Here is a 14,489-nt window from a genome sequence, read left to right as displayed (position 1 = left end):
TTTTTTTTTTTTTTTCTATTGCTTTCTAACACTTTGTATTTTGTCCAACATTTTTTTTTTTGTTCTTTTTCAGGTATTTTTGTCCGAACTATTACTCCTCCATCTCCTTCTTGGGTCCTCCAGGACTTTATCAGGCAATCCACTTCACTCACTGCAATTCTTCTTTTTCTCTCTCCCTTTGTCCAGAAAGAACACAAAGAGAAGCAAACTCACAGAAATTTAACCGCTAAAGTATGTTTCCATGGCTTAAAGAGAAAAATAAAAAAAAAGACAAAAAAAAAAGAAAAAAAAAAAAAACAGAGGCAAACAAAAGAAGTTTGGAGTCTGAAATCACCAGATCTTCTTATTTTTCTTCAATTCATCTTACTATTAAGCTTCCTCGGCATACACGCCAGACCTTTTACCTTTTTTTTTCACTCTTTTTTTTTTTTTCTTTCTTTCTTTAAAATCCGCTGCGCGCGCTCTCCAATTAGAAATGGTACGCAATGCAAATTACCCATAAAGCGAAAAAAAAAAGAATATTTATACACATAAAATGATAACGTCGTTTGCGTACGGATACCTTTTCTTTCTCCCCTGTATTACTACTTTATTTTTTCTTCTTCTTCATTCAGTATAAGTATCTGTGTCCCTCCATCCCTCCAGTGTTATCTCTCGCAAGTTCATATGTTCTCATTTCTGTTGCTTATTTCGATCGTATCACTGAGTCGAAGTAACGAAAACAAGAAAAAAAAAAACTTACAATTAAATCCGATTATTTTTGCCAAGCAAATATAAAGACATAAACTGCCTGAAAAATGGAACTAAATGAAAGCCAAATACTGATAACGCCAATGTAAAGCTCTTTATGGCAACTTTTTTGTGCCCTATAAAAAAGGAAAAAAACCATCTTCCAGTGCGTCAAGAAAAATACAAAAGAAGGTTCTAAATCCTTTTCAAAAATAAGGTATACAATAATCACCAATGCATGGCGAATAGAAGATAAGGTCATGTTATAGCACCGCTCTTTTTTTTTTTCCTTTTATTATTAATTAATAAATTAATAAACTAATTTCCTTACTTATTCCCTTCACGTACACATACACACACACACTATAAGCAGAGAATATATATATATATACTCATCTCATGCTCTTCGCTATTCGTTGCCTTCTGAAGGCTTCATATTCACATGGTGTAATAGGTAGCGATACTTAGAAGTCTACTCTCAATGACCCTGCAGAGATCACATTCAAAATGTCAAAAACACCCTCAAATACCACGGAAATAAAAGAAAACACAAATATTCTTTGGTTTTAACAGGTGTAGAAAGGGAAAAAAGGAAAAAAAAAAAAAAAACGGTTGGTAGCGACGGAAACATACAAGATACTCGGATATATACACTCATAAGAAAAGAGATAGTTAAAAAATGGAAACAAAGAGGGTTTAAACAAAGAAAAGAAACATGTGTAATAAGAACAATGATTATAAAAGTCAAGGGTTCGAATAGTACGGAGTAAGAAGAAGTGCAGAAAACCTCTTTTTTCTCTTTTCATGTCATTGTTGTTGTCATTTAGTTTGTACGGCTGTGAACTAGTTTGGTTGTTTCCTCATTGATACCAATATCCTCCCTTTCCTCATCTCTAAAAGAAAAACCCCTTCTTGAACCACCAACCAACACATATTCCTTTTTTTTTTTTTTTTCTCTTCAGTCTCAAGATGAATATAGAGTATAGGTGTGATAGAAAAGATGACAAGAAGAGGAATTCTTCTCTCTCTTATTCTTGTTCCTTCGTGAAACTCTTGATTCGTGTCAAATGCAATAATGGTTGAGAAACAATTTAAAGTAAGCATCATAGTTGTCAAAGAAAAAAAAAGCGGTATTGATAACCAGAAGCATAGCCCTATTCCTGATAAGAGGGATACCGAATATTACCGTAACACATATTCTCTCGAGTCATCAAACGAAATAATATGATTCTTCATCTCTTGCATCCTATAATTTCTTAGCATGTCATTTTTCATGTCATTGTATCCATCGACATATAAATAAATATATATACTCTTCACACGACGAAGACATTACTTCCATTCGATAGTTCTTATCTTTATCAATGATCTGCAAACCTTACAAGTTGTGCGGTCTTGTCGCCAGAATATATACACATTTATACATATATATGTTTCTTTGTGGATATATGTCAGTATTAGCCGATCATACTTCTACTTCTTTCCTCTTTTTATGTACACCTAATGAGACACTTTTCGATCATTTCTATTTCTTTTACTATTTCTAAAATCATTTGTTCACCATGTCTAACTCACTCTCATATTACCACGCTATCCATCGTCTTCCATACGTTTCTGGGATATATATATATATATATATCACCTTTCCCTACACTTCTTTTTTCTCAACACATCTTTTTTTTGTTTTCTCCCTCATTCCCTCCCGTTTTTCATGTACGGTGACTCTCCCTGTGCTTGTAGGTTTTTATCGCCTCTCAGGCATTTAACCATTGTTCCATCTTAAAGAATGCACAGGGAGAGATACGAAAAGCAGACATGCGAAGAGAAAAGCATTAAAGACAAACCAAAGAAAAATAGAAAGAAAAAAAAAAAAAAACACAGAAACTGAATGCCTTTTCTTGGACCCATTTCAAAGTGTTACTCATTCTGCTTCACTTTATTATCAATTCTGATAAACCCTTACCAAGTCACCTCAAGTCCTCTTCGTAACCTTATAACACTAAGTAATGAGACATCATTGTCTGTAAACAAATCTATTCTTCTTATTTGTTCTTCCTTATCTCCTGCAAGTTATTCACTTTTCATTCCGAATTCCATCACGTCATTACCTACACCAGTCTGGTATTCCTTCCTTTTTATTTCCCCCAGTCATGAGTTTCTCTGTATAAAATGTGCCTCCTTCTTCGGCATTCATGTTGGGTTATTTTTACTTTGTTTAACTTTCCTTTAGAATTTCTTTCTTGTATTTCTTCATCTGATCATTAACTTTTTTTTTCATTTTGTGCCTAATTGCACATATTTTTGCACCTTTTTGTTTTCATTCACTTCATCCTCAGAGATCTCCCTTTTGTCGTCGTCAAATACTATTTCAATATACGTCTACTTCCTTGTTCTTCTATTCAGGACAATTTTTCTTTTCCCCTTCCGTTGTCACTTTTTTTTTTTTTTTTTCCTTTCTTTTTTCTTCTCCATTACACCTTTTTCTTCGCTTCGTTCATTTCCTCTCTCTATTTTTTTTTTTTTATCATTACTATATTATTAATAATATATATATATATATATATATATATATATATATATATCTTTGATATTCACGCTTACTTCCTCCTCCTTCCCACTCCCACCTCCAGCCCTACCCCACCCCCAACACAGAGAAGGAGTAAGAGGGAGAGAGAGGGAGAGAAACAGAAAGCGATAGAAAGCGATAGAAAAAAAAGGTACACATCTCTCTCTCTCTCCCTATTCACTTACGCACCGAGGCCATCACCAAACATCACCCGAACGTTCCCCGACGGACCACCAAAGGCCCCACCGTTATTGCTGGTGGCGTTATTATTGTTGTTCGGACCGCCTGCGCCAAAGCCCCGGAAGCCGCCGCCACCACCGCCGCCGCCCATACGGCCACCACTACCATATCCCCCGCCGTAGCCGCCACCGTAGCCGCCGCCACCACCGCCGCGATAGCCGCCACCGCCGCCCATACCGCCGTAGCCCCCGCCGCCGTAGCCGCCACCGCCGCCCATGCGACCGCCGCCACCACCGCCGCCGCGATAGCCGCCGCCCATGCGGCCACCACCACCGCCAAAGCCACGGAAGGCAGCGCCACCACCGCGATAGCCGCCACCGCCGCCACCGCGACCGTTGTTATTGTTGTTGGGACGTTTTCCGAGTTCCAAGATCTGCGGAATAACGCACTGGTTGGTCTCATTTAGTAGAGGGATAAGGTCATCGACAATGTTGCGATTCTTGTCATTGAAGAAGGAGATGGCAACACCCATCTTTCCGGCACGACCTGTTCGACCAATACGATGTACGTAATCATCAATATTGCTTGGCAAATCATACTGCACAACAAGAGCAACATTTGGGATATCAAGACCCCTAGAGGCCACATCTGTTGCAACCAAAACCTGGCAATTACCCGACTTGAACATATTAAGTGCTTCTTCACGTTCACGCTGCACACGATCTCCATGAATAGATGCGCAAGTGATACGGTTATTGCGGATAAATCTTTCTAGATAATCGGCATCACGTTTTTTCTCCACAAAAACAAGAATAATCTTACCCTCATTTTCGCGCAATAATGCAAGAAGATGTTCCCGTTTTTCAACATCTTCAACCCAACGAACGTCTTGAGTGATATTTTCTGTTGTAGAACCCACTCGTCCAACCTGAAGGAAGGCGTGACGGTACAAAAACTCTCGTGCGAGCTGCTGAATCTCCGTAGGGAAAGTAGCAGAATACAATAATGTCTGACGTTGCCCAGCACGAGGCATATCACTATCTGGGCCTTGAACAATCATACGTATTTGAGGTTCAAATCCCATATCAAGCATTCGATCAGCTTCATCCAAAACAAGGAATCGAATTCCAGAAAATCTCACATAACCGCGCGAAAACATATCCCACAAACGGCCAGGAGTCGCCACAAGTAACCCACATCCACGAGTAAGTTCATGAACCTGGTGTCGTGGGTCTGCTCCACCGTAAACGACAACACAACGAATTCCGGTACGGTAGGTAAACTTACGACCCTCTTCATGAATCTGTATAGAGAGTTCTCGGGTAGGAGCCAATACAAGTGCTGAAGGAGCAGAATAACTTCCTTGTCCTTGGTTAGCACGATTGAGGTTGTTTACGAGCATATAATTGATGGCAGGAATAAGATAGGCTGCAGTCTTTCCAGAACCTGTCTGCGCGCATGCCATTAAGTCTCGACCCTTAAGTACAACAGGAATACCATATTTTTGTACAGGTGTCGGCTTTTGGTAACGGCAACGGGCAACATTTTCACTTAAGGCAGGAACAAGACTCATAGAGGTGAAAGACTCTGCCGGTTCTGTATCATTTGGCGTGAGTTGAACCTTAATTGCTTCATATTGGTCAAAATTGATTCCAGGTGTATGCTCCTTAAAAATCTCCTCTTCGGGTTTTTCCTCACGATGGTACGCGAAAGGTGGGCTTTCATTGTGGTAGTGAGGAGCACGGGGCATACCACCGTCGTGGCCGAAGCCTCCTCCCCGGCCATAACCCCCACCGCGGCCACCACCACCACCACGTCCGCCATAGCCGACGAACCCGTCTCGAGGAGGGCGTTGCTGGTAGTTGTTGTAGCTGCTGTAGCCGCCACCCTGGGAAGGTCCATCAGCAAAGGATGAGTGGCCTCCCCATGGATTGGCGTGAGGGTTAAAGGTCTGTGGTGCCCCTTGCTGACCGTACATCATGTTGTTGTTCATTTAAACAACTCACACGGTAATAACGAAAAAAAAAAAAAAAAACCTAGCACTGCTAACACTACACGGTAATATTATTTTTTTTTTTGTTTTGTTTTAAGTGTGTATGAGATACATCAAAAGAAAATAATAATAAAAAGAATAAGAATAATAATGGGTTTTTTTTTTTTTTTAAGCATAATTCTCAATAGTAGAGCAGAATCAATTTCAGGTAATATCCCATAAGAAAAAAAAAAAAAAAAAGAAACGTCAATTAAAACTATTACAACTGATACACGAAGTCCCCATATATATATACGGATACACTGGGCACTTCAGAAAGGAATAAAACTGCACATTATGCGTGAAATAATTAAAGAAAAAAATATATATACTAACAAGTTAGGAATGTAGAAAAGGGGGAGAGAGACTTACTTTATGTCATTAAAGCGATAATTTTCCGTTTCGTAGCATATACGCAACTTTTTCCACTTGGCGTTGTTCTTTAAGGCGGCGTTGATGTTTAGCCTCACGCTCAAACAACGCAGCCACACGCTGACGTACAGTCCATCGGTTTCCACACATCACAGGATCCAAAAATGTAGAACTCATTGAACTACCTGAGACATTACGGTTAGTGGTGGATTGTGATACACTACTGAGAGGATAGTAAAGAAGAGGTGGATTCATCATCTCTGGAAGAGTAACCAGAATTCCATTTTTCACAGTACACGCTGAAAACACAGACTGTACTAATTTCAGCCAAATAGTAAATTCCTCAACTTCTACAGCACCACGCTGTCGACACTCTCGTTCCTGTAGGGAAACTAGAGCGGTACTTTGCTCTGCAAGGTAATTCAAGTAGGTATATTCATCCTCCCACTCTTTAAGGATAACAAATCGATCATATTTTTCCTTTTCTGAAATAGCAGCGACACTTAGGCAGTGGTAAGTTGCGCAAACATCATTATATGTTATCACACTTAAAGAATGATCTATACGTAGACAAAGTATAACAGTACATGTCAATAACGTTTCAATACCATATGGTAATCTTTTCTTAGTCTCTGTTAGAATACTACGGTGATCACTTTCCTCATTCGTCTTCTTTTCTTTATTCTGGTCAAAAGGAGTAGTATAGAGTTCAGAAAATTTTGGTTTACTGTAGTACTCATCTTGCAGCGAAGTGATTATTTCATCTATCTTGTATTCATCCAGCCATATTTGAATATATTTGATCCAACAGAGTTCATTATCATTACCAAAGGTGCGGCCAATTTCATTAACAGCATCAATAAACCATAGAAGTTCCCATGCATTTCCCAGATTTCGATTTAACTCATTATGTTGAAATCTATCATTACACGTATTAGATTTACGCAGATGAAAGAAGGGTCGAAGCACCACCCATTTAATAACAGCATAACGATGTACAAAGTAACGCATATGTAGCGCTACAACGTCTGCAAATGTCACTTCGTCTCGCCATAGATATTCTAAGCCAATTGATCGGCTGACAAACCACGCGGTTTGGATTTTATCCATTAACTCAGTAGGTATATTTTCAATAAAATCGTTGTTTTCCAGAAGAAATGCATGACCTTCTCGTGGTGGTTTGGCACTCCAGATCAGACAACTCTGGAAAGAAGACTCCCAATATGGAATTCTTACTTCCCTTTTTGACAACGACAGAGAAGTAGTATTAACTACAAAAGGTGGTTCTTGGTTTTCCAAGATTTCCAATGAACCACACAATAAGAAAAAAAGTCGATAATGAAAAAAGGGAGAATCTAGCACACCCTCTCTTGTTAAACAATCAAGAATATTTTCTGCCTCTTGCTCCTCATTAGTTTGCAAAAACATCTCCAGTACTTCTTTTACACATATGTTACGGCGAAGAACAATAAAAGATCCCGTAGTTTCTCTGTTTTTACTCTTCTTGTTTTTTTCTTTTTCTTCCTTCTTCTCATTTTTCTTCTGTTGCTCATCCTCTTCATAGATCATACTTTTACTCTCAAATGGTGTAAGAGAAGAAGACCTTTTCTCCTGGGGTGGTGGTGGTGGTGGTGGTGGTGGTGTAGTTGTTGAGAATCTATCAGCAGCATCAGCTAACCAATTATCTCCAGGGGGTGTATACAGATTACCTATTGATGATCCAATATTAGAGTGAAATATATTCTCATTTTTATGAGGAGAGAAATGATTTAGTGAAAAAGGAGCACATATAGTTTTAACAACTGGAGTCTTTGATGTAACATATTGATTTGGGTTAAGAGATTCTGTATCCAATAGTGGCTCTGCCACCTCTAATGTATCCATAGGAGAAAATGAAGAAAGTGTATCCATTGAATAACGATAATTGAAATTGGGAATTTTCATTTGTTGAGTGGCAATGTCATGGTTATCATTTTTTATTCCTTTTTGATCAAATTCACAAAGAAAATCCTTTATCATCGCTTCTTGCCACTCTTTATCAGTAATAAATCTACAACTATCTCCACTAAAACGTACTTTTTCTTTATATGCTTCTCGATACCGTGACATAATTTCTTCCATATGAAATATTTCATTTGGAATGAAACGCATAAAAAGTTGCTGGAGACGTAAACGTAAAACCACAGCTTCTTCATCCTCAACAGTTAAATGGCGCCTTTGTAAACGTTTTTGAGAGTTTTGAATGGTGTCACTGTTAAGGTACGTAATCGTTGATTCGTACTCCTTACTATCTCCTAGATTTTTCTTTAACCGATCTTGCACAACCAAGATAGGATCACGAAGCTTGAAAAAAGATGGAGTGTCAGGATCCTTTTCATCACGGGGCAATATATCTATGGAGGAACCTTCATGTTCATGGGTAGTAAAAAAAGAGAAGGGCTTTCTCTTTGATTGTGTTGGTCTTCCTTCATACTTTTCCGCCAAGGCATCAAATAGTTCGTCCCAGTGATCTTTATACACAAAGAGTATAGTATCAATATGGTTTAACTGTTGAGGATTGTGTTTTTCGTAGAAACGAACAAGACGACTGCGGATATCACGCTCCTCACAGAATGAGGAAGTGATTGATGGAAAAGACATGACTTTTCAACTATCTTTTGTTGTATTCTTCTTACTCTTTTCGTTGTTTACTCTCTTAGTTATTTTTTTTTTTTCTGTGGTCTTTGAAAATAGAGTTTAACAGAAAGAAAAAAAAAAAAGAAACCAAAAAAAAAGAAAAAAATATTTATTAGATAATTCATTTTTTTTTTCTTTTTTGTTAATCCATTCTCAGAATTTTTTTGTTTAATTTGGTTCCATTGAGCTTTCGTTTCCATTACCCATCACGTTTTTTTTTTCTTTTTTTTTTTTCGTACCCTCGCTATACATTGGAGTAGCAATAATACCAATACTGCAACTCCCTCTGATTGGTCTCAGCGTCGTTTGACTTTCTTCCCACTTCTTATGAGCATCAGGTCTTCTCTCATTCGTTCAACTTCAATGCGGTACGGTTCCCACAACTCAAGTAGTTCATACTCTAGTGAAGAGAAAACAGTTGGTTCGAGAGCACGAAGACGCTGATATTGTTCTTCCACCACTTGATAACCAACCGCAGGTACAGCCACTATCGGTTTCTCTGCCTCTTTTCTTTCTGCCGCTTTTGATTTTTTCGATTCTGGTACCATTGATACAGAAGGCTTCTCACGCTGCTCATACGATACTCGAAACATATCCTCCGATACTGGAAATTTTTCAATTACAGTGTGAGCAATTGCGACATACATCTTTGCAAGAAGATTTGACTCTGCAAGTGGATTAGTAAAAGAAGAAGGTAATGAGGTAACCGCAGATGTAGCAACAGTAGCAGCATTAGTAGCATTAGTAGTACTAGTACTAGTAGTTGTAGCTGTTGTAATAATAGTAGTAGTACTAGTATCGTCTTTTTTCTTAAGACGACGAAGACCTTGTGGCAAAGGTTCTTTTGGTTGCCAACCTCTCGCAATAGCACGTGCAAAGAAATGTGCGGCACGACTATAATCTTTCGCTTTAAATGCTCCATTAGCAAGAATAAGCATAGCTTCTGTAATGGATTCTGGAGGAGCTGGTAATTCTTCTGGATGCATTAAGGCTGTTTCTACAAATTTATCATAATCAGATAACGCGGCAGCAACGTCTTCACGTGCACTCTGAGGGCGTTCACAACTTCTTTGTTGAAATGCTCTGGCACGTTGAAGATATGCCATTGCTGTGAAATGATCATTCCCTGGAAGACTTAATAAAAGTGTAAGATCAACAATAGCATTATCAAGGTTGTTCAACTTCCAAGCATAAACCGCTGCTCGATGAAGGAGTGTTTGTCGACGACTTAGTATGGATTGTCTCTGATCCAGAGCTTTGGAAAGTTCTTCAACTTCCAATTTGGTGTCATTAATCATAGCAGAAACATCTGCTGCACGGGAATAATATTGTGGACAATTTCTGTGCAATCTCTGCAAATGACGTAAATTCTCCAATGCTAAAGGTGCATCTTGAGCAGCAATGGCACTCTCAACAGCATCTTCATAAGCAATTACATACGCTGAATTAGCAGCAGCCAAGTCAAAGAAATTTTGTGCCTGTTGCGATAATTCTTCTATTTTAAGACTATTAATTGAGCTTCCTGGCACGTTTGCAGATATTTGAACAGCTTGAGCATCTCTCACAAGTCCCAGGGAATAATATGCATGGGATTCATAAAAACTTGGAGATTCAAAATAATTTGAATTATTACCAGGATTTGAGTTTAAAGAAATATTAGTTACACTTGTCAATCGAAGTAAATCGTTTAAATACTGCTCTGCAACATCATATTGTCCAGCTTTTAATGCAGATTGACCAGTATGGGCTAGTACCGCCATAGTAGGTTCACTCAGTGAAAGATATTTCTTATACTCTTCACACGCCTTGTTATACTCCTCCAAGTACTCGTAACAGGCACCACGAAGAGCATAAGTAGCTGGAGTAAGCGGATCTATACGACTACTGAGTGTAAAAATACCAAGTGCTTCCCTATGATCCCCTTTTCGCATTGACAACTTTCCAATACGAAACAAAATAGAAGCAGTTCGTATTCTGTCCTCCTCAACTTTTACTTCCGATATAATTGTAGACTTAGATACATTTCCAGTAGGACGAGACTCTCCTTGTCGAAAGTGTTCAAGAGCTGCCTGTAAATAATTCTGCGCCTCCTGAAATTGTCCTGCCATCTCCTCGGCATCTGCACGTTCCATACACCACTGCACAGGATCCACCGAACTACTTACTGTTCCTGTCATTTCCCGAAGTCGTCCCTCCTGGCGAGTGGCGTAGGCCGCCCCATTTGGTCCTCTGTAGCGGTCGGAGAAGGTGCGGTACGCCGGCGGCTCGCGACCCGCGTCCAAGACGGCACGCCAGTAGTCCTCCACAAGTCGGCGGGGCAACGGGGTGATGGAGTCGCCGGCCCCAACGGGTCCTTCTTGTGTGCCCTTCTCTCTCCCCATATATATATATATATATATATATATATTTCTTCTTCTAGTGGTGGTGGTGGTGGTGATGATAGGCTTGGGTTCTTCTTCGTGTGTATAGCTTCGTCAAACTGGTAGTGAACCCCCGCTTCCACTTTGTTTTTTTTTTTCCCCCACCTCTCCTAGTAATAATAATAATAATAAACGAGAAGAAAAAAAAAAAGAAAAATAGGAAAATGGATATAGAAATCAAATATAAAGGTATTTAAAAAGAAAACGAAAAAACAAGAAAAAGAAGAAAAAAAAAAAATAGAGAAAGAAGAACGAAAAACAATATGCGATCATTCGCAAATTGTCTCGTCTAGGAAAATAATCAAAAAAAAAAAGATTGGAATATGCGTAGACAAGCGAGTACATTGGGGATACGTACATAGGCGATAGATATCGCAGACCAAAGATTCCAAGATTCACATAAACAAACAAACAAACAAACAAACAAACAAACAAAAATAAATAAATAGAAAAATAACTATTCTACATCCAGACCTAATGGCTCTCCTACTTGATCTCCAGTAGTATCTGAGGCTTCGTCAACATCCAAGTAAGCACACTTTTCTTCTTCACCAGAAGCTGTCATACAAGCGCCAAGAGGTGGCATAATATCAGGATTTACCCATCCACGTTGTAGTGCAGCAAACTCCTGTATACGAGAATCATAAATTTTTCTTCGTTCCAGTTCCAATATTTCGTCATCACGCAAAAGACCAAGTCGTGGGATAAAGCTACTGTGTTCGTTGGTAGTTTTGTTGGGCATATCATACATCGTACCACACTTACAAAAATTTTTTGACCATTCTCCCAAAAGATACTGCTGCCGTTGTACAAAACAAAACATACCTGGTCCCTCTCGTAGTCCCATTGCCCAGTACCCATCATACCAATCACCATTGGCTTGAAGTAACAAGGCCCTTCCATCACAGTGGCCATCACGAAATTCTCCTTTAATAACATCTCCATTAACAAGAAAAAGTCTTCCAAAGCCGTTTCGTTTATCTTCACGCCATTCACCTTCGTAAATCTCACCATTTTCCTCCCATGAGGTACCAAAACCATCACGCTTTCCAGCAAGCCATTCACCTCGATAAACACGTACCCAAGGAGATTTCTCATCTGTTCTAACCCATAAAGTCCCCTCTCCTTCACGTAGTCCATTCCGAAATTCACCACGATATTTAAGACGCTTTTGAATTAATTCCCCAAAACCTCCAAAACGTCCATCTTCCCATTGTCCTTCATATGTCGCAGTTTTGCTGGAATTAAGGAATATACGTTTCCGTAGTCCATGAGTTTCTACTTTTCCACTTTCTCGTCTTGCACGTGATTTGGAACGTTCTATAATAGTTGAATCGTCAGGTGTAGTAAAAACTTTGTCAGCACCTTTTCGTGGGTCAGCACCATAAAGTTTTCCGTAAAGAATAAGAAGTTTTTCTTCAGCTTCAGTAAGAGGTTTTCCAGCAATATCAGAATTATAAAGCTCTTCTACATTATCTTCACCAAGAACAGTTTCATGTTGGCGCAATTTTTGCAATAGTACTCCCCTATCTGAGATTAAAACCATGGGTTTTATTTCACATTTCAGACGTCGAAAAAGTTGTAAACTTTCTAATGTTTCAATAGATTCATTATAGTTAAGAGGGCTTATACATCCAATAATAAATGAAGCTTCAAAACCACAAATTAACTGCGACATAAGTCTAGAAAACTTACATTCCATAAAAAAAGACTGACTACGACGAATAAGATCACGATGTTTCTCTGGTGTGGTAACCCATAACTTACGTTTTTCCCTATATTCAAGTGAATGAATAATGGCTGCACACAAAAGTGTAACACTTACATTTATACAACTACCTTCTTTAAGGAGTTCACCTCGCATACCCTTGGCACCTACCCGATCAGTACCTTTCATGTGTACAAATGTCATGGTACGAATTAAATTCCTTGATCTCTCTGCCTTATCCGTAGTGGTAATAATAAGTTGTACAAACCCATGCCACCTTGACATTCTATTATAGGAACGTTGAATACGCTGAACGTTGCCTCGATTCAGTTGCGCCATAAATTCATCAAAAGTTTGTACCTCTACTGTTGTTAAATTAGGTATTGTAAGTCGGTCTAAATTATCGCGAGAAACCATGTATTGAGATTCTTTGGTTTCCTCATTATCCCCGCGCAAGTTATCCTCTACTGCATCACGACTCATCTCCCAGTAACGTAATAAAATATCCGTATCATATTCGTCTGACTGAGCTTCAAGTCTTTGATATAAATCTTTTACAGTATCTTGAATAAGACCAGTATTACTGACATCACCGTAAAGAGTATATGTCTTACCTGTATCTGTATAACCAGTAGTAACAACATTACAACTCACACCTTTTATTGCGAGATCAACCATTTCTTTTCCAATAGTAAGATAAATATCATTTTGTGTCGTGTTACAAGGGAAGTAGTAGTCTGAATCATACATAAGACCTTCAGAAGCACCTGGTGCAAAGGCAACAAGTTTATCCTCATCCACCTTGACATGAAGTCGTACCTTACTTAGGTCATCCTCAGTAATAGGTCGTTCCCGTACCGCAACACGAACTCTTTCAAAAAAAGGAACGTCGTCCATTTATTGTTAGGAATTTCTCTAACGTAGTTCTTTTGGTTTACCTCCTTTTTATACCTTTTCCTGAGAATCCAAAAAAAAAAAAAAAGAAGGGGACTGGGGAATGGGACGTCCGTTCTTTTTTCTTTTTTCTTTCACTTTGAAATAATAATAAAGAAAATGATAAAGAAGAGAAAAAGAAAATAGGTTTGTGTTTGCTTTTAGCACTGAAATTAGAGCAAAGATTTAGAGAAAGAATTAAGAGGATTACACCTTTATAGATGTGTATCCTCTACAGAATTATATATATATATTAATTTTTTTTATGGAAATATCATAGAAATGACAAAGGAGAAAAAAAAGAAATCAATGAAATCGTCCGGGCAGACTTCACTTCTTTGGCTGACTCTTCGGCACAGGAATGCGCTCCTGAGGCTGGGTCATGAACAGTTGTACGTGGCATGGACTGCACATGTACGGTGTAATACGACCATGAGCACGGAACGTGCGGCGACGCATGCGGGCGGCCTGATCCACCTGCACGTGCTTAATCACCATCTTGTTGGGGTCAAGACCCTTCTCAATGGCGTTCGCCTCTGCGTTCTTCAGCAGCGAGAGCATCGCCACAACCGACTTGCGTGGCCAGCGGCCCTTTGTCTGGCCCCATTCCTTCGCCTGTCCGGTGCGTCCGGTCTTACCATTGTAGCGCTTGAAGGGAATGCAACGGGTCTTGGCAAGAACTTGGCGGTAGAGTTGTTGTGCCTTGCGAAGAGGCATGCCATTGATCACATTGGCAGTCTCAAATGTGTTCTTGTAGTGGCAACGAAGATCACTGACCTTCGCCTTTGCGCTCTTTGACGACACCTGGGGCTTGCGGGAGTAGTGAACCATCGCTCGTCGAGGATTTCTAAGAAAGTAAGAAAAGAAGAAAAA

At 39.2% G+C, this 14,489-nt stretch overlaps 5 protein-coding genes across 5 annotated transcripts; all 5 read right to left on the bottom strand.

Moving 5' to 3' along the window:
• Positions 1 to 3,476: 3,476 nt before the first annotated feature.
• Positions 3,477 to 5,456, bottom strand: TM35_000032940 (putative ATP-dependent RNA helicase; the record flags this gene model as incomplete). The annotated part of the gene is made up of 1 exon (XM_029022061.1): positions 3,477 to 5,456. One exon carries the CDS (start codon positions 5,454 to 5,456, stop codon positions 3,477 to 3,479), a length of 1,980 nt encoding a protein of 659 aa, XP_028886607.1.
• A 432-nt stretch (positions 5,457 to 5,888) lies between these two features.
• TM35_000032930 (uncharacterized protein) lies at positions 5,889 to 8,519 on the bottom strand (the record flags this gene model as incomplete). Its single annotated transcript, XM_029022060.1, has 1 exon — positions 5,889 to 8,519. One exon carries the CDS (start codon positions 8,517 to 8,519, stop codon positions 5,889 to 5,891), a length of 2,631 nt encoding a protein of 876 aa, XP_028886606.1.
• Positions 8,520 to 8,851: 332 nt separating this feature from the next.
• On the bottom strand, positions 8,852 to 10,936 carry TM35_000032920 (uncharacterized protein; the record flags this gene model as incomplete). The annotated part of the gene is made up of 1 exon (XM_029022059.1): positions 8,852 to 10,936. The coding sequence occupies one exon, from the start codon at positions 10,934 to 10,936 to the stop codon at positions 8,852 to 8,854; it is 2,085 nt and encodes a 694-aa protein (XP_028886605.1).
• A 496-nt stretch (positions 10,937 to 11,432) lies between these two features.
• TM35_000032910 (putative kinesin) lies at positions 11,433 to 13,580 on the bottom strand (the record flags this gene model as incomplete). Its single annotated transcript, XM_029022058.1, has 1 exon — positions 11,433 to 13,580. One exon carries the CDS (start codon positions 13,578 to 13,580, stop codon positions 11,433 to 11,435), a length of 2,148 nt encoding a protein of 715 aa, XP_028886604.1.
• A 366-nt stretch (positions 13,581 to 13,946) lies between these two features.
• TM35_000032900 (60S ribosomal protein L17) lies at positions 13,947 to 14,447 on the bottom strand (the record flags this gene model as incomplete). The annotated part of the gene is made up of 1 exon (XM_029022057.1): positions 13,947 to 14,447. One exon carries the CDS (start codon positions 14,445 to 14,447, stop codon positions 13,947 to 13,949), a length of 501 nt encoding a protein of 166 aa, XP_028886603.1.
• Between the last annotated feature and the right edge of the window lie 42 nt (positions 14,448 to 14,489).

The sequence above is a fragment of the Trypanosoma theileri genome (assembly GCF_002087225.1).
Source record: "Trypanosoma theileri isolate Edinburgh chromosome Unknown TM35_Tth_3_V1, whole genome shotgun sequence".
NCBI classification, from domain to species: domain Eukaryota; phylum Euglenozoa; class Kinetoplastea; order Trypanosomatida; family Trypanosomatidae; genus Trypanosoma; species Trypanosoma theileri.
This window is presented reverse-complemented; position numbering and strand designations above follow the sequence as displayed.